The 22652-nt window shown below is 43.4% G+C and overlaps 1 protein-coding gene across 1 annotated transcript in view; it reads left to right on the forward strand.

The window, feature by feature from the left end:
• The window catches only part of lrp1bb (low density lipoprotein receptor-related protein 1Bb), a 249953-nt gene that overhangs the window by 100498 nt on the left and 126803 nt on the right, over window positions 1-22652 (forward strand). Inside the window, exons 4-12 of the mRNA XM_013913504.1 lie at window positions 6243-6362; window positions 6891-7019; window positions 9589-9846; window positions 10816-10978; window positions 14372-14594; window positions 15907-16099; window positions 16208-16351; window positions 18075-18311; window positions 18524-18704. Coding sequence (XP_013768958.1) covers window positions 6243-6362; window positions 6891-7019; window positions 9589-9846; window positions 10816-10978; window positions 14372-14594; window positions 15907-16099; window positions 16208-16351; window positions 18075-18311; window positions 18524-18704 — 1648 coding nt within the window. The remainder of the gene's footprint in view (window positions 1-6242; window positions 6363-6890; window positions 7020-9588; window positions 9847-10815; window positions 10979-14371; window positions 14595-15906; window positions 16100-16207; window positions 16352-18074; window positions 18312-18523; window positions 18705-22652) is intronic.

Raw genomic sequence — 22652 nt, forward strand, 5'->3', positions numbered from 1 at the left:
GACCAAATTTGGCCCACGGGCCAGAGTTTGACGCCTACGCTCTACGTCCTCACTGACTGCCAATCCTCTCATCCTTTGTTTAAATCAGACGTGGGCTCCTTGCTTCTTCGGTTTCAGGTGAAGTTTGAATGATTTCAGGGTCAGGCTGCACCCAGACTTTAAGGTTCAGGCCTTACATCCCTGCTTCTGTCTGAAAATGAGGCATGTGGCAGATATATGGGCTCTGGTCTGTGGAAACAAATGACGTCAAATGATTTAAATTTGTAATAACTAATAAACATGGTTACAAATTGCTTTCAGTGGAGTGCAGATTTGATTGGACTGTGAGTGAACCTGTGCCCGTCTCAGTCTGTGTCCGTAGGCAGGAATCATCCTCTGAGCGTTGCAGTGACGAGGTGCGCATGCCTCTCCCGGCGCTCTGACAAGCTCTTTAATGCATTTGATTCCCAAATATATAAATCTATTTCTGCTACGTAAGGGTAATCTGCACTTTTATGCAGCGATGATTTCTGTGTCATAGCACAACTTGTCAAAGGCGATGCGTTTGCCCTCTGCGCACCGATGTGAGTTATTGAGTTAATGTTGCTTTCAGACTTACACTGGCTGAAAGCAGAAGAAAGAAACGTGCGTATGGTCTCTCCTCTTTGTCTCTTTTCTCGAGCATTTCAAATCTGTTACTGAGATCAGCATCTTGGACTAATCCTGAAAATATTTGCATCCATTTTTTTCCTATATTTTCTGGTGATGAAGCTTTTTTAAAGAATAAACAGTGTCAAACATGATCTCTCCTCCCACCCTCTGTTTCTGAACAACGTTCAATTATCTCACTTGATTAACTTTTCATTACAACAACCCAAACAAACAAACAAACACTTTTCTCCAGGGTGAAGGAGTCTGTGATAAGTGATGCTCTTGTTCCAAAACGACTCGCCACAAACACGGCTCCATATTTTCAGCCTTTCTCAGTAGGTTGGAAATGTCCTGCCATCCAGCCTCATAGACTGTAACATATTAGCATATTTATTAAATTTTTGCCCCTCTAATGGATGGAACATTTGCAGTAAGGAGTCAAAGTGATCACTTCCCTCTCTGCTGTGCTACGGCAGTCCTTTCAGTGTTACCCTGCCACGCTGTACTCACTTTACCAGAAAATATGAGCTGGTAATTTTCTCTCCAAACATCTGCTAAAGATACGTGCATTTGATGATTTGGAGGCTTCAAGGAATCTCAAGTCCCGTGTCAGGTTTCTTTTTGGGGTTTTTTTTTAGTTACAAGCGACTGTCAGGCCCACAACACAATATGTAAACAACTGCAGATATCTGCAATCAATATTTCATGCGTCTCACTTTGTTATTCTACAGCCTGGCGAGATATTGTCAGTCATATCATTGCTCCCTCTAATGCGAGGAAACAATCTGGTGTCATCAAATACTATTACAGCAGATAATCTTCCTCAGGAGTGTTTAGAATTAAAATTTCATTGTTTGCTAGAAGATTTTGACACCCACACCCGAGACGTTTCCTCCAATATTTAAGGGCATGTCAGAAGCCTGGCTGCGCACCAGTTCCCAAATCTCTCAGCAAATTGTGCTTTGAGGGATTAACGACATTTACTGTCACATTTGAGCCCTAGTTTGAGATGCAGGATTACATTTGGATAAAACAACCAAGCAGCTACAGTGTAAGTGCATTTATCTCTCAATTTCTAGGGAAAATTCCACCTTCTGCGCCACCCGGACAACTCCACGTCACATCAAAGCTGACACACTTAAGCTTCCCAGATAACTTTCTAAAGACTTGTCAATAAATCGTGTCACTGCAGTCACGGCACATCTCGCACAAATGTTATTTCCCCTGCACGCTTCTTGAATGTTTGAACCTGAGAGAATATATGACCCAATTTCACTGCTGTGGAATCAATCTTGTCACTCTTGCCACCTAGAGGATACCAACCACAGCGACAGACGAGTAACAGGCGAAGATCCTAATTTAAGCTTGGAAAATCACGAAAAGGTCCTTCAGCCAACTACGCTTTTACCTTTTGCGTTAGACGTGTCTACATTTGGTCCTGTGTTACATACAGGCCCTCACTGCAAAGACGTTTCGGGGAAAGGCCACCGCGATCCCTAAAGGGAGCCGTAATTATGTTCTGACTTTCAGCCTCGGGTAAGTCTTCTCGTGCCCGTGGTGAGACTTGTTGGCAGTATTGGCAAAGGAACAGTGCCACACTCACCATTCATACTCTGCCATCTGTGTGTTGGAGAGTGGAGGCTGTGAGAAACTTCTGCTGGGCTAGCGGAGCGGGCGGAGGCATGCCTTTGTGTTGGACTGATGAGCGGACGTACAAGTGGAATCAGCTTTTCAATTACTTCAAAACAATCCATTTAAACCTGGACGGTGATTTGCTCGTTCCACCAAATACACCTCAGCGTTGCAAATTATGAAAAAGTTCAAAAAATCCTGAATCTGAGAGGATCATAACAAACTAAACAGACTGAGCCTCCTCTGGGATGCAAACTGTGTTTTTAAGTGAAGCATGATGTGAAAACAGATGGAATTAATTTTGTGCAATTGCTAGAATCATTGTGTTCGTACATCTGATTACTGCAAATTAGACCAGGCTTGCTGTTGTGTCTCAGAATGATGACAGTTGACATGTTTTACATTTATATATTTTAGTAATTATGAAGCACTAATGTTTTTCCAAAGAGCTGAAACGAAGTGGACAAACTCACAAGTGGTTTTGCTCATGTGAGCATAATTTCTTTTAAGGTAAAGTCATAACAAATTATTCATGCTTTGTTCATTTGAGGCCGCTCGTTTCCGCTCGTGCGTCTTTGCCAGGTGGCTGTGAGAGTGATGAGCAGTGTGTTTTACATTAATGCCAATTTTTGTAAAGACGATACTTTGGAGAGCAGAACCATATTTTAAGGCACGCTGCACAGTGGATGACCACCACATCAAGGCTACTACATTCACTGTACTATTTACTGATGTTCAGCACACAGCTCTAGGTGTGTGAAAGGCAGCTAGGAGGCTCGGTGGCACGTACACAGTCCCCACAGCACTCTGTATCTGCCACGAGGGGAAGCTGATCACATGGTGTCTTTGAGACGATATAAGGATTAGCGTTGAATATCTTAAGTCTGCCGTGTACTCGTTTTGCTTTGCAACAGGGAAGTGTGCTAGTTCCACACCGTGTGATGAATAATGCACAGGCTGCGTGGGATCCACACAGTATTCAGTAAACTTTTGCTTTTGTTCCTTTTAATTAAGTGAAATGGTGCCTTACACACAAAATGAGATATATCGTTTGAATCGAAGTAGAGCTTGAATAGAATCAGTGAACTTGTTCATTGCTGCGCGTACAGCACGTGTTGCACACTCAGGAAAATCTCTGATGATCAGAGTCGTCAGGCGTCCAGTGACGTAGTGTATTCAGAGTGAATGGCAGCTTGAAGTGGCAGTTGAAGCCATTCAAATGCTAATGGATCGGTGAGATAGGAGCCAGTTACAGTGGATTTATCCAAGCAGGCACATTTTACCGGCCTGTGGCTTTTTCTATGAGATTGTAATTCTGGTTATTTTCAACCTGTGCCTTTTGTATGGGCTGTTTGATGTTTTATTGTGCAGCTTTACCTTTCTGTCTTTTGCCAGTGGTGTTGCTTTATATTTGATCCCTTCATGCCCAGCACAAAGGGATAATATATAACCTCTGTATAACCCCAAAACAGCCCAAACACAAGAGGTCCTGTGAAATTATTCGACTACCTGAACTTTGAATGTAGCCTCTGATAAAATGATTCCATCACAAATGTACTTCTTTCATGAGATAGCATAAAATGTTGAATGAATATTTTATCTGAACAAATTTAAAGCCTGGTTTAAATAAAGTAATTAGATTATATCAGTAAAAGTTGATTGTTTTGCAGGATGCGAAAGCTATCCTTGAATTAAAATACATCAGCTCTTCATCAATATTTTTGGCCGTGTTGGCTAAGGAAGCAGTCAGTGCACTGTAAACCTGTAAAACCATGTAAACAGTCTTTATGAACACAGCCGTTCCTTCTCCTGCAAACGTTCTCAGCCAGCACAGGTCACATGTATAAAGACGTCCTGCTAATGAAACCACAGCACCTTTATCATATACGTAGAGTTTCTTGCAGTGGTTGTTTCAGACCTGTTGGTCCTGTCAGGACCTCGATGGGGTTTTGACATCTTCTCTCAGCGCAGTAACACCCGGCGTCCTGGCCTTTCTCTATTTTGGTGGAATGGAAACGTCTGCAGCGCTTTGGAGGAGGACGAGGTTCAACAGCCCCAGACTGCACTCAGTACTTCTGTGGCATTAAGCTTTATTAAACCACCTGTGAAAAATTAGCTGTCTTTCAGCATCTACACTGCTGCTGCACTGCATCAGTTCTCAGCTTTCGTCCTTATCTGGAGTCGAGTGCTTGGACTCAGTTTAGTTTCATTGAGTGTCGAGTCTGATCTAATGTGTTTGTGGTGCAGCAAAATACTGCTTTACTGACTCAAATTCAAATTCAAATTTTATTTGTCACGTACACAGTCATACACAGTACGATATGCAGTGAAATGCTTGGACAACTGCTCGTGACCTAAAGAAAACAAAAAAGGAAAAGGCTATGAATAAGATAGGAAATAAATATGAAAATTAAAAAGGGTAAATTTAACTAGGAAGGAATAAAATATAAATTAAGGTTAAAAATGAAATAACTGTACAACACAAATTAGAATTCTTGCACTCTTCTGGTGTGTCGAGTCCTGAAAATACGACTAATGTCAAACGCACGTCCTTTAAGCACATAAAAGCAACTTTAGATGTTTTGTTTTCTTTGGATTCATAATGCAGCTGTTTATTTATCATCCCAGAAGTCTTTCACCACCATGAGCCTGGGAGGAGGTCCAAAGGTCACTGAGCATTCACCATTTTAATACTTCTGTATTTGCTCGCTTTGTTTGCCCCCAAATAAAAATGCAGTCATTTTAAGTTCTGCTGCCTGTCAGTCAAACTTTCTGAGGCTTTATGAAGCAAAGACAGAGAAAGCTCAGCGCTGTGGGACCACAGCAGCCATTTCTGAGATTGTAATGCCAGTAAAATTATTCTGTGCGAGTTTAACACTGAGACGTTTTATTACGACCTCATTAAAACCAATTAAAGCATTGGAGATTTACAGGTTCAGCATGTGTTGCATATGTTACTGACAATGATAATGTCATATTCAAAGATCATCTGCTTGTTTTGCTGATATTTATCTCCACTGTTTGAAATCAGCGTTGTGAAGTTGGTCACTGAGCTAGCAAGAAAAACCATCCATCCATCTTCATCCACTTTATCCGAGGCCGGGTCGCGGGGGCAGCAGAGAGGCCCGGACCTCCCTCTCCCCGGCAAGAAAAACCAACTCCTGGTAACTCGTCAAGATCTTAAAAATAACAAAATTACAACAAAACCCCCCCAAAGACCATCATTTAGAAAGTAATGATAACTCGAGCTCCGACTGTCATTGTGTTCCCACGATGCTACTGAATGTGAATGCAACCTGTCACGAAATGAATCGGTCTGCAGCAGCATTTCATAATGTCTTGAAATGGTTAGCGCAGGAAAGCCGGAGCACAATCAGTACAGTCCTTTATCTTTGGGGCTGTAAGTTGACATTAATTAATGTTCAGCAGTGACATATCAGTCTTTGTTTCGAGGGTTATTCTTCCCACTGTGCCATTTATTGGTTTTTATTCTGCTGAATGTTCATCACGCCATAATTAGCCATTTTTCTCCCATCCAGAGCATCATAACCCATCACAACACGACAGCGTTGGCTTCCTGAGCACCGTTACCAGCCCGTTTGTCACTTGACGAGTTAACAATACAAAGTTTGTCAATATGTTTTGCTTCTGCGTGTTTGTCTGATCGTTTATATCGGACTTATGAAACATGCAGTTTAATGTTATTTAAATGCTGATGTCTTCAGTCTCCTCCGGCCCGTGTTGTTTGACATTTAATAATCAACACAGTGACATTTGTTTCAGCTCGTTCCTTCCTGTAGAGATACCGTAGCTAACATTTACATTGGAGCGTCTGTAATTTCTGTCATTTACATTCATTGAGTGAATGATCGAAGCAAACTTGTGATGGGCAGCTTGAATAATCAAAGAAGTAAGTTCCTATTCCACCTACTCATTTATAGCCTTTCTTCTCTGCTCCTTTCTTCCTGTCCCCCCTGCAGAGCTGCTGTCAGCCTGCCACGAGCTCCGGTGCCGCTATGGCTGCGTCATGACTAGAAACGGCACCTTCTGTTTCTGCGCTGACGGCTTTGAGGTTGGGGAGGACGGGACGAGCTGCAGAGGTAGGATCCCGCACCGCTGGTGGGGCCTCCTGCCATGGAGCGCTCCCCCCTTTTCCTCCCTCCTCTCCGTGCAAGTCTCTCCTTTTGCCCTCGGCCACACTGCTTTCAGTCGAATAAGCAGGAGCTGCTGCCTATATGAGAACCATCTGGGCCTCATGCACAGCACAGACACACACACATCCTTACACATGTATACAAATACTTCCTGCTTTTTTTGTGTTCTTCATGGTGTGGGGCACAGGACATGATTTTGCTACAGTTGCACTGAATTATTTGAATTCTGCACACAACTTGTGCGTAGAATTGCATAATTATGGAAAGGAAAAGTTTCACGAAGTGGGAGTGCTGCTGGAGTTTGATTCTGCTGGGGGAGGCGTGAGAAAGCGCCGTTACAGCGCAGCGCATTGCTTATAAAAGTAATTATACCTGAGGTGCCAGAGTGAGGCCGCATTAAGTATACTTTATGTATTTGGGTCATGTTTGAGCACCTAATTTGTTACAAATGACTCTCTTCCTGTTTTCCATAAGATCATGATGAATGTGCCATGTATGGAGCATGCAGCCAAACCTGCACCAACACCTACGGGTCATACAGATGCAGCTGCACAGAAGGGTACATCCTGCAGCCCAACAGGATATCGTGCAAAGCCAAACAAGGTGAGTGGCACGCTTGCATCATAATTAGCACAGCGTACGCGTTCTGTCTCGTTCAGACGTGGAATCCCGGCTTATCGTCTCCTCGCTTTTCACAAGAACTGGTAGCGCAAGATTAATGGGACTGAGCGATGACCACATCCATCACCACACGGGGACGGCTGGATGTGGTCAACCCAGGATAATGATCAAATTAATGAGCATGAGATTTTAAGTGGGCGCAGTCTGGAGTATTTTGTGCAGAGACAATACCTGACATCACCGTGATTTATGTTAATGCCCGATGCTGCTAACAAAGCTGCCCCAGTGAGGAAAGCAGCCTACTTATTGTAGAAATTAGACAAATCAAAGAGTTATTGTGTTTTGGTGAGTGCGCTGTGTAAATAGTCCTGAGTTGTGTAGTTTGCAAGTTTGTTTTTTAGGGTTGTTGCCACTTTGGCGCATATGGGTTGAAAATAGCTGGAGGCCCAACACGTCTGGTTGGGGAGAACGCCGCTGGTGCAGCTTTTAATCACGGTGACTGGTGTCCTACCAAGAATAAACTGAATATGATTACCCATAAACTTAACTGAACCCAATGCTCACATGCATTAATATTAATTTAGCAGAGAGCGATAGTGGTACAAGGATAACTATGGGGTTACCATTAGTTGTAAAAGCTCATGAATATAAATTCCTGATGGAGCTCTCAGAGGCCAGGAGATGAGGAGCAGCAGGGTATGAAAAACATATTAACGCAGCGAGTGTAAGATTGAAGTCGGGACTCTGAAGCGCACATTTTTCTTTTTAGGGATTTAATCTCGGTTTAATCTCTGCTTTGACTCCGACTTCAGTGAGTTTTACTTTCTCCTAACATAAATGTGACGACACCCGTCTGCTCTTCGTTTCTACTCGATTACAAATGTTTGAAGTGCAAATGTGATGTTGAAAACATCTTTATTTGATATATGCAAAATACAGTTATCAGTACTTTCTGTAGATGATAGTTGAACCTGTTAAAGACATTTAGTGTCAGGTGGTTGTGTCAGATGTAACCCTGGTGTATCGGATATGTTTGGTTGTTTAACCTCAATGTTGTGTGAACATGAGCTGTGATTGGACACCGCCGCCTGTGTCAGGATTGGCTTTGCCTCGTCATTAAGTTAAAGAAAACATCCACAGGGCGCCTGGTGTCACAGTGCTGTGTGTGTTTTAGTTACATTCTCTCATTATTGTTATTCGTGGGTTTTGGTTCTGCTCGTGTTACATTTTTAGTCCTTGGATTTTGGTTTCTCTTACTTTTCCTTTCTGGTGTTCCTCGTTTCGTCTCCTTGTTCCCTTCATCTTCCCACTCAGTCGTGTCTCTGTCTCAGTGTCTGCATCTTTGTGATTGTCTCGTGTTTCCTGTTTTACTTTGAAAGTCTGTGTCCTATGTCAGTGCATCTAGTTTTGCTTCCTCTTGTCTCATTATGTGTGATTAGCCCAGCTGTGTTTCCTTCCTGTTTCCCTCATTACTTCCTTGTATATTTAAGCCCTGTGTTTTCCTTCGCCCACTTCCATGTGCTGTGTGTTTCCTCTGTGGTCCTTGTCATCCTTGCACCCAGTTTCTAGTTTCCTAGTGTCTTTGTTCTCGTCCTTAGTTTCTAGTTTCTGCTTTTGGATGTTTTTGCTACGGCGTAATAAAGATGCCTGTTTGAGTTCATCCTTTGGCTCCTACATCCTGTAACCTGACACCTAGTTTATGTCAAAATGTAGTTTGTTGTTTTGGTTTATGAGCTTCAGCTGCGTGCGTTGTATATGAGTGCAGACTTGTATATAGTTAAACATGTATGGATTATATACTGTTGATTTCTGAATATTGATTTGTAAATAATGGAATTTGAACAGACAAAGTGTGAACGTCATCCTGCTGCTTTTCCTGCATAAACATTGTGCAGACATGTTTGAAATAAAACGATTCTAATTCCTTATAATAACTTTGATATTTATCTTTTCCCATGATACATGTTTGTAGCCTCGCATGGTCAAAGTCTCATCTACCCCCCAGTGTGGGAGAAAAACGCTTGTCCCTGCGTCACGCACCAGCAGTTATTTGAGTGGACATTCTGATTTATTACCTATATTAGGAGGGCAGCCCTTGACTTGAACTTGTGCTGAAGATTGGGATAAATAAGGGCCCTTTCAGGGGGTGAACCTGATGTCAGAGACTGTGCACGCTCAATTAAGCCCATAAAGAGGCTTATTTCAGTTCCACCACCGCAGATCTCGTTCCACGAGTCCAGGCGGGAGTGTGTGCTGGTGAACACTCACATGTCATATCTGCGTTAATGCCGATGCTTTTCTGTTATTTGAGCTTCAAGAAATCTGTCCTGAAAGTGTTTCCTGCTGTTTGTTTGTGCAGTGGTGGAATTAGAAATATTGTGCATGTTTGCCTTGGTTGGGTTAACACTGAACAGTTAGACAGTAAACTTTCCCATGGTCTTTCCGCTCATATATTTTGCATATCACGCTGTTTTTAAGGGAAACTTTACTGAGCTAGCAGAATAGCTTTGCTGAGTCATCCCACGATAAGATTTATGTATGTTTATTTCAGATCCTGGCGACAGCCGGCCAGCGCTTCTCATCGGTGGCTCAGATCGCATCGTCGTCACCCATCTAAATGGAAGCGGCCTTCAGCCGCTCAGGTCCTTGAGGACAAATGGGACGCTGGCTCTGGATTTCCAGCAGAACCAGGAAAGTGTGTGCTGGGTGCTGTCCTCAGAGTCCTCTGGGCAGCTCCGCTGTGCTGTGACAAGGAGCCTGCGTGGATTCACACGGGAACAGGAAATACGAACTCAACAAAGTTTGCAGCGTATGTTTATATCAGTTTCTTCTTTTGTTCATTTTTCTGATAAACAGCCGTCTAACCACACGAATAAAAGGTATTCCTGCCTGTGGCGAGCATCATCCGGGGCTCACGCTTCTTTGTTTTCTCGTTGTACTTTGCTCTCTCCCTCTCTCTCTTACCTGCGAGCTCTCTCGCTCTATCTCCTCATTATCACCGAGGCTTACGACAGGTTAGCCTCAGCAGTTTTGAAATTCATCTTTATCCTGCAATCACCATTCAGGCCTGCGAGCTGCACTCGCTGCGCTCGCTGCGCTGCTTCAGAAGTGCTTCCTTTTTCTGCTCTAGTAAAGATTCCCATGAATTATAGCCCATTCCATAACAAATGTGCTCGACTTTCATTTGTTAAAGTCTCATAGAAACCTGCAAGCTAATCAGAATTATTAATGGCCATGGTATCTTTTAAAAGGGCACTGGAACAACTGCACAAATAAAGATTTAGTTTCTTCATCATGAGTAGCAGAGTTTGTCTTTGCCGTCAGGAAACTGTTCACAGAATCTTAACAACAACATTGTTGTCAGTTTGATCTCAGCTCAGACGTGGAGAAAACGTCTTTAACGCAAATGCTGCAGGGTTGCTGCAGTAATATTTCTGCAGGGTCATTGGACATGAGTGGCGACAGACCCTCTGTAAGGAAAAGTCGTCCCCCTCTAAATGTGTCCTTGCAAACAAAGCTTCATAACTTCAGATACTTTACAAACGAGCAAAGAAAGAACTCGTGCTTCGAGTTTAAAGCATCAAACTCTCAGCAAAGCCCCACAAACCTCATCAGCTCAGATCTGTGACTAAAGACTAAAAGTCGAGATAACCAGGCCACCCGCTGCTTCTGTTTCATCATTATTTTTGTCTCTTTGGTTGCCACGGAAACCTTATTTTATTTACATGGCATCTGTTCTACACGAGGATCTAACGCGTCTCCTTCTTTCCCGCTGCAGATGTGGAGCAGATGGCGATTGACTGGCTGACAGGAAACTTTTATTTTGTTGACCGCGTCACTGACAAGATCTTTGTCTGTGACAGCGGCGGGGGCACGTGCGTTACCGTCCTACAGCTAGACCTGCTCAACCCTAAAGGCATAGCTCTGGATCCTCTCATGGGGTGAGTGCATACCTTCTCAGAAAGCCACCACGCAAGTCTCATTTATCACCGCGTGTCATTTTTCAGAGGAAAAAAATATCAGAGAAAGGACAAAAAATTACATTTCAGTGCTGATAACAAGAGATTTATCAGGAGGAGTATAAGAGGGCTACAATAAAGGGATTTAAATGATTTCCTGTCCTTCAGCTGAGCCATTTTCTCTGTGTGTAATTTGGTGAATAACTGGTGATGCTACTGTCTAGACATTCATTTGTATTCACTGATTTCACATCCCACAGAAGAACAGGCCCCAACAGGACTTTCATTACAGGATTTTTGTCTCTGAAGATCAACGAAAAAGCGCAGCACCAGTGGAAGAAACATATTCCCACACTGCTCTCAGTGAAAACTGTAACATTTAGAGCGTGCGGCTGACAGTCTCAGTGATCGCGATGTTGGAGAATTTATTATTTCTCGGGAGTTTCCTGTGTCAGCGTGCAGAACAAACACACACTGCATGGCCCAGCTGTACCAGCCGGTGAACCAATTATCAGCAACCCGGTCTCTCCATGGAACAGCAAAGCTCCAGTATTTGTGACCAGTCAAAGCTCATTTTTCCATGTGTACCCGTCCTGTTTTTGGCTGTTTGGCAGTAGAAACAATCGTCTGCGATCACGTCAAACTGTCACGACAGACCTCGTAAGGCCGAGACAAAATGAACCTTTGACCTAACGTGTAATTCATTCACGCTGTTGTCACGTTGGGGATTTCTGCTTTATAATCCACGCTTATCCAGCACCTCTGTTTACGACCGTAAACCTCTCATCAAAATAATTAGCTGGTCTTTTAAAGGCAGGGACAGTCGGCTGGCTGCAGCTCTTTGTTCTCGTTTGTGTTACAGTGAATACACTGCACTCCCTGTGATGTGCTGTAATCACACATGACTCGCATACACATATGAACCTTATTCTGTAGATATAGATGGATAGTGGACTCGAGTCCGCTGCCCCACGAGGGAGCTGGTTTTGCAGGCTGCTGGATAGATGGACTCTCGGAGCCTTATTCCTGACTCTAATTGGTGAGAAATAGGTACAGCCTGAGAGAGGTCTGTCAGCCCAGAGCAATGGAGTGAAAACAAAAGAAATCAGGGAGGTGTTAGATAGCAGCGCAGCGTGAGGAGCAGTGTTTATAGAATGTGCCCTGGTTTGGCACTCCGTCCCTCTGCATCCTTGCCTCTCTTGCTATTGGATAAGCATTTTAACTTGATGGACAGCCTTTTCTTCTTCTCTCTAAAAAGCTTTTCTGAGTTTGATGGATGCTATGGTTTGTTTATCAGCTAGAATTTTTATCAGCACTACAAAACTGAAGCGTCCTCTCCCACGAGTCCTATTTTAGTGTAGCGTGTATACCCGTGATGAAGAAGCGCTGCTGGCAAGTTTCCTCCCGAGCTTTGATATTATAAAATAATTAAAATCCTGCTGTTGCATCACACCGTCAGCCCCGTCCATGGAAGTAAAGTCTGCATTTATACATGCTAATAATTTGTTTGGAGGGGAGCAAAATTGTCGCCTGGAATCTGATTACTGACATTTTTATATTTTTGGGACTGTTTCAGTTTTGCAGCTGTCAAACTTGGAAATAAAAAGATGCATTGATGGCACAAAAGATCACCAATGTTATTATGCTGATTTATCCTGTAAAAAAGATTTCATTTATTATCTCTAAAGTCACGACTGGAACCCTGCTGATGGCGTTGCAGGAAGTCAGGAATCATCAAAGGTCAACAGCAAGATTTGTCGTACAAAAACAAAGTCGTTGCCAGAGTCAAACACTGCAACGCTACTTTTTTTTGTATTTATTATAAATGTATTCTTTACAGAATTATGTTCAGAGCATTATTTTAAATTAAGCCTCCGTGATTTTACACTCCTTCAAGTGCAAGAGGATCTGAAAGAAACCAGCCGTGTCCTGACGCTGCTGTAGTTTTGGCCGATACGCTGCTCATTGATTCTCCAGCTGTGAGGCTCCTGCCTTTATTCGCTGCCCCCGTGCTTTTTACTTTTTCACAGGTGCTCATTCCCAGAATCCAACAAGGATCTCATCATAGCTGCAGAATGCACAAATACAGCATCAGCTCCGTCCTAATCCTAGAAAGCAGTCATTGATATGCCACGTGGAGGTGCACCTGTTTGGGGAGCTGGGTTTGCTGATGCCGGCAGTTTTTCAGCACAGCTTGGTCGAGGGTTCAAAGGGCAGCCCATCTCTCCTCTGGTTTGACTTGTGCAGATTAAGTCGGCTTCCCGTCGTTCTCTGGCTGGAGCTGGTTATCACTGGAAGCTGTTAGAGATCCATCCTCACAGAGTCCCAGCGAGGCAGCGGGGCAAGCCTTCCATATAAATGACTGAATGTGCATACCTGAGCAATTTTAAAAACTTTCAGAGCTGCAGTTACTTTTGCTGAAGAGCATTCCAGTTATTTCTGGTGATGTGATTTAGTACCTGTAGTAAGAATCAAATGACACTGTGTATAACGCCGGTCCCCCCGTAGTTACTCTGGCTCCCTGTGTCTTCTTAGATTGATTTTGAAGCTGGCTTCTCACTGCATCACACATTGTCATTTTGTGTCTGCTCACATACCCCGAGGTCTGCTGCAGCTTTCTAAATGTCGCCAAAATTACCCAAAGAGAAATGGAAAATGCTGCTTTTATTACATTTGCCTCCAGGTTATGGGCTTGTATCAGAGAAGCAGTCTAACAAGTCATTTTTACAAGGCCTTCAAAGGCAGCGCGATGCTGTTTTTAAATCTTTTTTTCTTGTAATTAAAATTAATTCTGCGCTGATTTAATGCGTTCATGTGTTTTAACCTATTTGTACCGTTTTTACTGTATTTGTATTTGATCAGATTGTTGTACTATTACATGAAACTCGATTACATATTTGCATGGGTTGGTGAATGTATTCATTTTGTACTTTATGTCCTTCCACAACATCTCTGTTGGATTAAGATCAGAACTTTGACTTGGATCTTCCAAAAAGTCACATTTTATGCTTGAATGGATTTTCTGTTTGGCTTTCCTGCAAAACCCCGTCTGAGGGATTCAGTTATTGGATGAAATATGTTCGTATTTCTGTTTCCAAACTCTTGAGAAATCTCCTAATGTTGGCCAAGGACCTCAACTGCTTAGTTGCAATAGTAGTAACACTCAACAAGAGTGTTCGAGGGGGTGGATACAAAACTGCTGACGACTGCTTGAACGAACATTGGATTAGACTAAGATTGTTGGCTGTAAGGATCAAGTGTCACTCTGTCATACTGGGATAAATGCAACAAACTACTAAAATGATGCACGCTCACATTGTGACTATGATGGTATCCTTTACCTCGTTTAATGATTTAACCCCCCCTCCCCTGCAGAATGCTCTTCTTCACTGACTATGGGAACGTGGCCAAGGTGGAGCGCTGTAACATGGACGGCACCAACCGGACCCGGCTGGTCGATTATAAAATCGAGCAACCCACTGCTGTGGCGCTGGATGTGGTCAAGAAGCTGGTGTATTGGGCCGATGCCTACCTGGATTACATCGACGTGGTGGATTACCAGGGCAAGAACAGGCACACCGTTATCCACGGCAGCCAAGTGAGTGCCACTTTGCACAGATTTTTGCCTTCCACGGGCCGCACGTTGTGGACTAACGTGGGCTTTTCTTATCAGGATTTGGATCCACTTACAGGGTGTTCTTTGGTTAATGTTCCGATTCAGGGCACTGTGCTCTATCACTGTAAGGCAGGTGGCGTGTTCACTGCTTGTTGTTTTAATTCACTCTTCATTTCGGACAAAAGGGGCTTTTGTGTGGCGAATAAATGGTTTATTAAATTGAAGAAATTGAGTCACACGTGGGGCTGCCTTCCAAATGAGCGTGTCGGTAGTCTCACTCCTGCAGCACACTTTTGAGTCCTTTCATCACGAACGATGATAATTCATTAAAAGGTCCTTTCAGCCAACTTGGACTAGATACTCGGGAAAGAAGAACATACACATCAAGCACCGTGTTCTGTATGCAGGTGTTCTTTGCATGATATTGCCTCATTCATTTGCTCGCGCCCTCATTAGACGGAGTATCTTCATGTCATCGCATTTGCATTACAAATGCGATGTTGCCGCTGTCTGTCTTTTCTGTAGCCCGTGTGTGGTCTTTAATGTCGTAGCCGCTCGCATCAGATGATTCCCCACAGGTTTCTCGCTGCATTATAATTTTAAAGCTCTTCATACTTGACAGTCAGGAGTTTCTAAACTTCCACAGAGTAAAATTTGTCATTTCAGAAAATATCTAAATATCCTCTGTTGTTCTCTGCTGTTGTGGTGAGCCGAGGAGATTACAGTTAGCTGCGCAGATCCACGTCTCTATATGAAGTTGACCCTGCTGGTATTTTCTGTGTTTTTCATACAGATGGTACTGAGTGCTTCCTGTGCTGTATAGGTGAGCTGCAAGCTCTTGAAGCAGTATGTGAGAGTTCCTTAAAAAAGCATCTCGTGTGAAAGTAGAGTGCTGAGGTCAAACTCCACAGGGGGAGACGGTTGAGTGGTTTGTTTTTTATTTATTTCTTTATTCTGACGCGTGTTTCTTGGTGCCCCTGATGTCAAAGTGTGGGCCAGTGAGCTTAGGTGCACTTCCTGTGAACACAGCTCATCCAGCCATGTCGCTATGTGTGGGTGTCGGGCTGCTAAATGTAGCATGGAGGCTGCAGTATCAGGGCCAGCAGCCTCCCAGTGGAGTCAGGCTTTTGACTCTGCACGGGCTGCCAAACAGCCCCACAGCTATCGCCCGTCCCTCTCATGCAAGTCTTCCTTCATTCATTATTCTTTTATTTTATTTTCATGTTGTGGTTTTGTGTGTTTCTGGTTTCATGAAAGATGAAAAAAAGGAATGTGGATCTTTCTTGTTTTTCAGGTGTCGTACATTTATTCATTAGCTGTGTTTGAGGACTACCTCTATGCTATCCACTCTGACCCTTCCAAAGGGAGTTCCTCTGCAGAGCTGCTGCAGATCCACAGGTTCAACATCACAGCAGACAGCAGGACGCTCGCCAGCCTGGGGAATTCTAAAGGACTGCGGGTTTATCATAAACTCACTCAGCCCAAAGGTAAAGGACAGTTTCCACATATTTGCAAGTATCTTTTATTTTCTGTCATATATTTGAGTAAAATACAAGCAAAAATACTGACATTTCTCTTTCTCATTTCGTTCACAGTCAGAAGTCATGCGTGTGAAATGGATTCATACGGAAAGCCGGGCGGCTGTTCCCACATCTGCCTTCTGAGCGGCAGCTACAAGTCCAGGACCTGCCGCTGTCGTACGGGCTACAGCCTGGGCTTCGATGGAATGTCCTGTAAAAGTTAGTATAAGATCTGCTGCGGAGTCAAACTGTGTTTTATGAAGATGCTAATATTTTTGCAACCTCCCAGCCCCCAGTGTTTGTTATAGGATTAGACTTAAACCACTCTGTGGGATACTTGAGTTTGGAAACTGCAGTGGGAGAAGTTTGGTCTTGACAAAATACAGCAGCTGGCACATTTTCTCACAAGCTGGACATCACTTCCTCTTAGAGAGAAAGAACCGACACAGAATGTCAGAAATAGTTTCTCTATGTTATTTCAAAAACCAGTATCATTGTGGGGGCGGCTGTGGCGTCTCCTGATCTGAAGGTTGGTGGATCGATCCCTGGCTCTTCCAGTCCACATGTTAAATTTTAGAACGCCTGGGTGAGGTGCTTAGCACTACTGCCTCATAACAAGCAGCTGCTGGGGATCTGTGCGGAGGTAGGCTCTGTCCTGGTGCTCCAGGTTATCCGTGTTACCTCTGAGCTAACAGCCTACCTTTTAATCTGTGCCAGCTGGCAGAGGCTCCGCCCAACCCAGCCAGCACCCCAAATTCAATAAGTGGAAGAAGACGGATGAAATATTATTCGAATACTTACTGTGAGCCGATTGGAGTCAAAGTTAAAGAGCACAGATCTAAAAGGTTTTTTCTGGCAGTTTTTCTAATTGAAAAGAATCTGAACTAATGTCAGCCAAGGATCTTCTGCTCATGTACCATATTAGAGCCAAGCATATGCCACGCATGCACGGCCTTCGCCCGACAGCGATGACGATCACAGCGAATAGTGAATACACACCCGTTTGAGAGTAATGTCCTGCTATCGACCTGTCGCGAGTCTGACTGACTGTTGCAATAATGAGGTTTTAAGTTTGTCTGCATTTGTCGGCCAGTCTGATCAATCGCTGGACATTGTGTAGTTGACAATAAAAGCAGGGGATCAAATTGATGACACAATTTTAGGGCCCGCCACATTTCGATCGAGGTAACGAAGCATCGGGAGGCAAAGCGTGACACGTTTGATTTATGCCCCCCTCATAGATGTTCTGATGACACTATCTCTTTTTGCTCGTGCTTTCCATCTCCCTAAGCATAATGAGATTTAGTGTTAAATGGTAGTCCTTGTTCAAAGAGCAGTCACAGTGGGGTTTGATATCTGGGTCTCTTGCAATGCTTAATTGTCTCCTGGGTAGTTGGTATCTCCCCCACGAAATGATAAATTGGAGTGAGACATGTGTGGTCCTCACCCTCAGCATCCTAGTCTCCTGGGTAGGAGCTAAGAGTGAGGAGAGGTCTGCTTCTTTCAATGGAAGCCCTCCTTCATTCCTCCCTTTGCGTCTCCAGAGGATCCCAAAGGGTTCGAGAACATAAAGTCCCCTGAGCGGCAGGCGAGGAGCTGCCTCAGCTTTCGGGCCTTTCCGTTTGCCTTTCTGCTCAGGCGTGCTTTTTTTTAGTTCAGAAACAGCGCAGGGTAAGTATTGCAATTGTCTGTTTGCTCAAGCATTTTTCTTCTCTTACGCTAAAGGCAGCTTCGTAGCAGGGCTGTGATTGAGGGGGGAGAGTATAGTCATTGGCACTGATTACTGGCTCCATTAGGGTAAATGAATGGCCCAGGCTCTGGCAAACATATGAGAACAATGTGGCCAGTAAGAGGGTTTAATGCTAGGATCAGCACTGATGAATTACACCAATTAATTGACAATAACAGTAAAAAAAGGGCGCTGTCCTTTCTTGCTTTGTAGAGCCCAAAAACGATATCTTCCTGTTCTACGGTAAGGGGCGTCCGGGAGTCATCCGAGGCCTGGACATGAACATCAAGTCCAGTGACGAGCACATGGTGCCGATCGAAGACCTGGTCAACCCTCGAGCCATCGACTACCACGCAGAGCTGGGACACGTCTACTTTGCTGACACCACCAGCTTCCTGATTGGGCGGCAAAAAATAGATGGAAGCAGCAGAGAGACTATACTGAAAGATGGTGCGTCCGAGTGCAGTCATGTTACATTTAACACACTCCAACAGCCTAAAATGTACATTTGTTACACTTTGTATAACACTAACCCCAAAGTTCTTTAATGATGTAACAACATTTATAAAACATTTGATGTCTTTTATAAATCCTGCTGAGCTGTGTGTATAGATAAGGATGTGGCATATATTTGACAGTTCTGTTGAATTCTTTTGTTGTAGAACTTGACAACGTTGAAGGAATCTCAGTGGATTGGATTGGGAATAACTTGTATTGGACCAACGATGGGTACAGGAAGACGATCAGTGTTGCCAGGCTGGACAGAGCTTCCCAGACCAGGAAGACTTTGCTGGAAGGCAATATGTCTCACCCCCGGGCCATTGTGGTGGATCCTCTGAACAGGTCAGAAAAATAATATTACACGAGCAGAATTCAGTGGCAGAAATAGTTTGTTGGTCCTGTGCAGGTATGGCTAAGCATCAGTTTCGATGCTGACAGGCTATAATGCTGGAAAACATTACCAAAACAGCACGTGCGTGGTGTGTGCTCCATTTTTTACACCCTGACAGAAAGTGAGCAAAGCAATTATCTCGCCACTCTCACTCTCATCACTAAATGGACTTTAAACAACTTCAGAGGTAAAAATGTTACGCTTTTCATTGCCTCGCTAGTGTGTTGTACAGAATTTAAATTGCCATCAGATTTTAGACCTGGTTGGTAAAATTCTAATAACGAATGAATGTCCGCGCCCTGTTTTATTTGTTGTATGTCTGTGAAGCTTCTCAGTCGTCCAGGTCATCGTAGTCTAAGGCGCTTGGAAAGAAAAGCGTCTGGACTTCTTTAAGTTGCTTGAAGACGTTTCATCTCTCATCCGAGAAGCTTCTTCAGTTCTAAGGTCAAATGGTGCAGAGTCCCAGATTTAAGTCCTAGGGGAGTGTCCCCCCAAGGGGGTCATGAACCCCTTGTTGATCCTCTACCTAATCACACGAGCCAAGGTGTGAAAATCAGCCAAGGTTTCGGGTGAACCCACCTAGCCCCACCCTATCATGTGATTTCCTGAGGTCAGGTGGCGTCTGAGAAGGTTCTCAGAACTAGATTATAGATGGCAGACAGTTGATGTCATAAGCCCCGCCCCTCTGTTCAAAGATGGCCATTCTCAGTGGACATAGACGCTTCTTTCACTCCTCTTTCAAACCATCTGTCTTCTATGTCCTAAATGTGAACATTGGTGTCCTCAAACTTGTTGTTGTTTGTTTTTGATTAATTAAATGGTTTTGAAGAATTGGCAGGATACTGTGGAGAGTTTCGCCTTTAACCTTTGCCCAAAGTAATATTTCATGTAGGCCCCTAAATTGTGGGAAAACAATACTTCAGTGAGAAAAATGTTGGGATTGTTATCAAGGTGTTTGTAAGAGGCTGAGGGACATTAGGTAATGTGCAATAACCTGATTTAAATGACATCTCCGTTCCTTGTGAGGCCCGTCCGATGGATATTTGAGTCTGATGCTGACACGGTTTTTTCAGTGTTCAGTCTCAGTATACTCGTTTTATATCTAGGTTACTGTATATATACTGTATGTTTGAACTGCATGAAAAGGAAAACCATGCATTTTACAAGCTCATTAGCAGCTTACTGTGAAGGCACCACTGTGTGCATAGCTGCAATGCTGCAGTGTATGTGCTGCAGAAACTGGTGACATTATATAAACCAATAAAGCAGAGAGATATAGCTGCTCTTATTAAACCATCTCTGATTTCTTTTGCTCATGTTTTTACATCAGCCCATATATGGCAGCACATATGCTGACACACCGCACGATGTGAGATGCTACTTTCTAGCATGAATTCCCAAAGTTTCTTAAACTATTACTTTGCAGAAAGTGTTGGAAACAGTTTGCTTTAGCAGACATCTCCTGTGATTGATGATAACATATGAATAATTTTCATCAGCACGATTAAACTGACAGAACATCTGTTTTTCTGAAAGCCCCTTGTGCAGCCTTTAACTCACTCATCTCGTTCCAAGAACGACACCAAGCAGCTCATTAGCCACAATTAAACCATTTAATAGCTAATTCTGTGGAGTTCTCAGGGACAATCTTATAAGCATTTCTGTGCACATTCCTATAAATTGAACTTTGCTGGCTGATTGGTAATTATCATATAGAGTTGATGCTGCAAAACCCAAATTCATTGAGTGTCTTAAGGTTCTTAGGGATTAATACTTTAAGGCTTAAATCGTATTAACACTCCCCAAATCCATTGCAGTCAGAGATTAGTTTCCAAGCCTCAAGGGACTGTTCCAAACATTTTGCTATACACAGCTGTTTCGCTGCTTTAGGGACACGCACCAAAGCAAAAACAAAACTTACTCATTCCTAGTTTAGTTTTATTTCCCCCCTTTGTTGAAAACAGTTACCAGTAGACAGTTTGCCTTTATTTTTAGCTCTCTGTCTTATTCTCGATTCCAACAATGAAACTGATTCCAGCGTTGCTATACAAGTCACGTTGCGGTGCTGCAGGAAGGAAACTGACGTTTATCTGAGGGATTATTAAAAAAAAATCATGTTTGCATTACGTGTAAAGAACAAAACGTTAAACAGCTGATATGAGAACATGGCCTTAAACTTTAAGGCTAATCAGGATGGCGCTGAGAGTTTCAGTGCTGACAGATGTGCCACAGCAGCAGAGTTGGGGGTGGCAAATAACCGTGTCACTTTTTTTGTATAAGGATTAATAACTTTTACTCCAACCCTCCCACTGACAGCACAAATGATTAGAAGAGCTAGTTTTGGGCTTCTGAGGAAGCGTTCAGCCTGAAGCCGACAGCCCTTTGATCTCTATCTGCTCTGCTGGAAGAGTCTCTTAAGGTGAAATGGAAGCAATTCTCCAACACATCTTCTGATCTTTTGCATCCTCGATGCCTCATTTTTTCCTCACTTTGCTGCTTCTAGTCTGTGTTGACACGATTAACACTAATAGTGTCATACCTAGAAACTGAATACATTTATTCATGAAGCACACACATGGCAAAAAATATGTTACTAATCACACTTGGTCAGCTTCTTAGCGACTGCATGAGTGTGCAAACAGATGGACGACACATTTATGGACAAAACCATCATGAAGGTGTCTCGTAAGGATCCGGTCCGCCTGGGCATTAACCGGAGCAGCAGGGCTAAAAAGAGATTCCCTACTTTGCTGTTTTCATGACAGCAATGCAGGCTGGGCATTCAACTGGGCTGAGATCTAGAAACTGTGAAGGCCATGGCATATGAGTCACATCATTTTTATATTCATACAGCTATCCAGTGACCCCTCATGCCAGAGGAGAGGAGCTGTCCTTATCATCTGAATTGAAAAGCCCCCCCCCCACACACACACAGCATAACAGGGCTGAGGAAGGTGCTCACTGCAGGGGTGGGTGCTTTTAGCTTTTTCTGCTTTAATTTATCACCTGTTTACAGTTTAGAGGCTTATGTAATAACGTGGCACGCTCTATACATTTTTTAGCAAACAGTACAGATTATTAGAAACTAAAAGTAATGCTGCAAATTCTAGTTTTTGTCATGTTTGCTTCTGGATAACTTGCAGATTTAAATGAAAATATGAAACGTGGACAATTCAGGTCTGTGTTTAAGTCAGCTGTGAACCGTCTTCTACTATAACGGTGAAAATGCCACGATGTCTGATTTCATGCCCATGTTTGCCGTTCTGCATGTAGCCATATGTGTGTCTGCATGTTGAGTGGGGAGCCGGGGTGCTGTGAATAATTCATGAGGTCGTAAAGATGACTTTGAGACAGTGGGAGTCTTCATTCAGCCCCATCTCTGATTCTGTTTCATCATCTCTTTGCCAAGCTCTCTATCATTGATGAGAAACAAGGGGCCACGTGGCTCAGCCAGGAATCCTCAAAGAGAAAATCTCTCGGGCACGGTTACTGGAGAAAAGACCTGTCGAATTATTGACCCAATCGTGTTTCACATACCACTGGTCCTCCGGGAGCTGTTTTCTCGACATACAGAAGCTACACTGAAGCACTTTGGTTGAAAATATGGACCGTCTGACTTTGACGTCTAGTAAAGCTTAGCTTGAGAAGCCTGAAATGTTTCTTAAGCCCCTACAACTGAAGTCCAAACACGTGTCTGATTATCTGCTTTTAAAATATGGAGAATCTAGTTTGTATCCATTTCGTCTTCATCGGGGAAAACTTCAGATTTCTGACCTGGCGGAGGCCTTCCTGATTTCTTAGGTTTTTGCATGCTTGCATGTTTTTTAATGATGATGTCACTGACTTTGTTTCTCAGCTGTTTCTTTAGACTGTGGCTGCTTTTTGAGATCCTTGGCCAT

Source organism: Pundamilia nyererei, unplaced genomic scaffold, assembly GCF_000239375.1.
Source record: "Pundamilia nyererei isolate P.nyererei 1_Seehausen unplaced genomic scaffold, PunNye1.0 scaffold00135, whole genome shotgun sequence".
NCBI lineage: Eukaryota > Metazoa > Chordata > Actinopteri > Cichliformes > Cichlidae > Pundamilia > Pundamilia nyererei.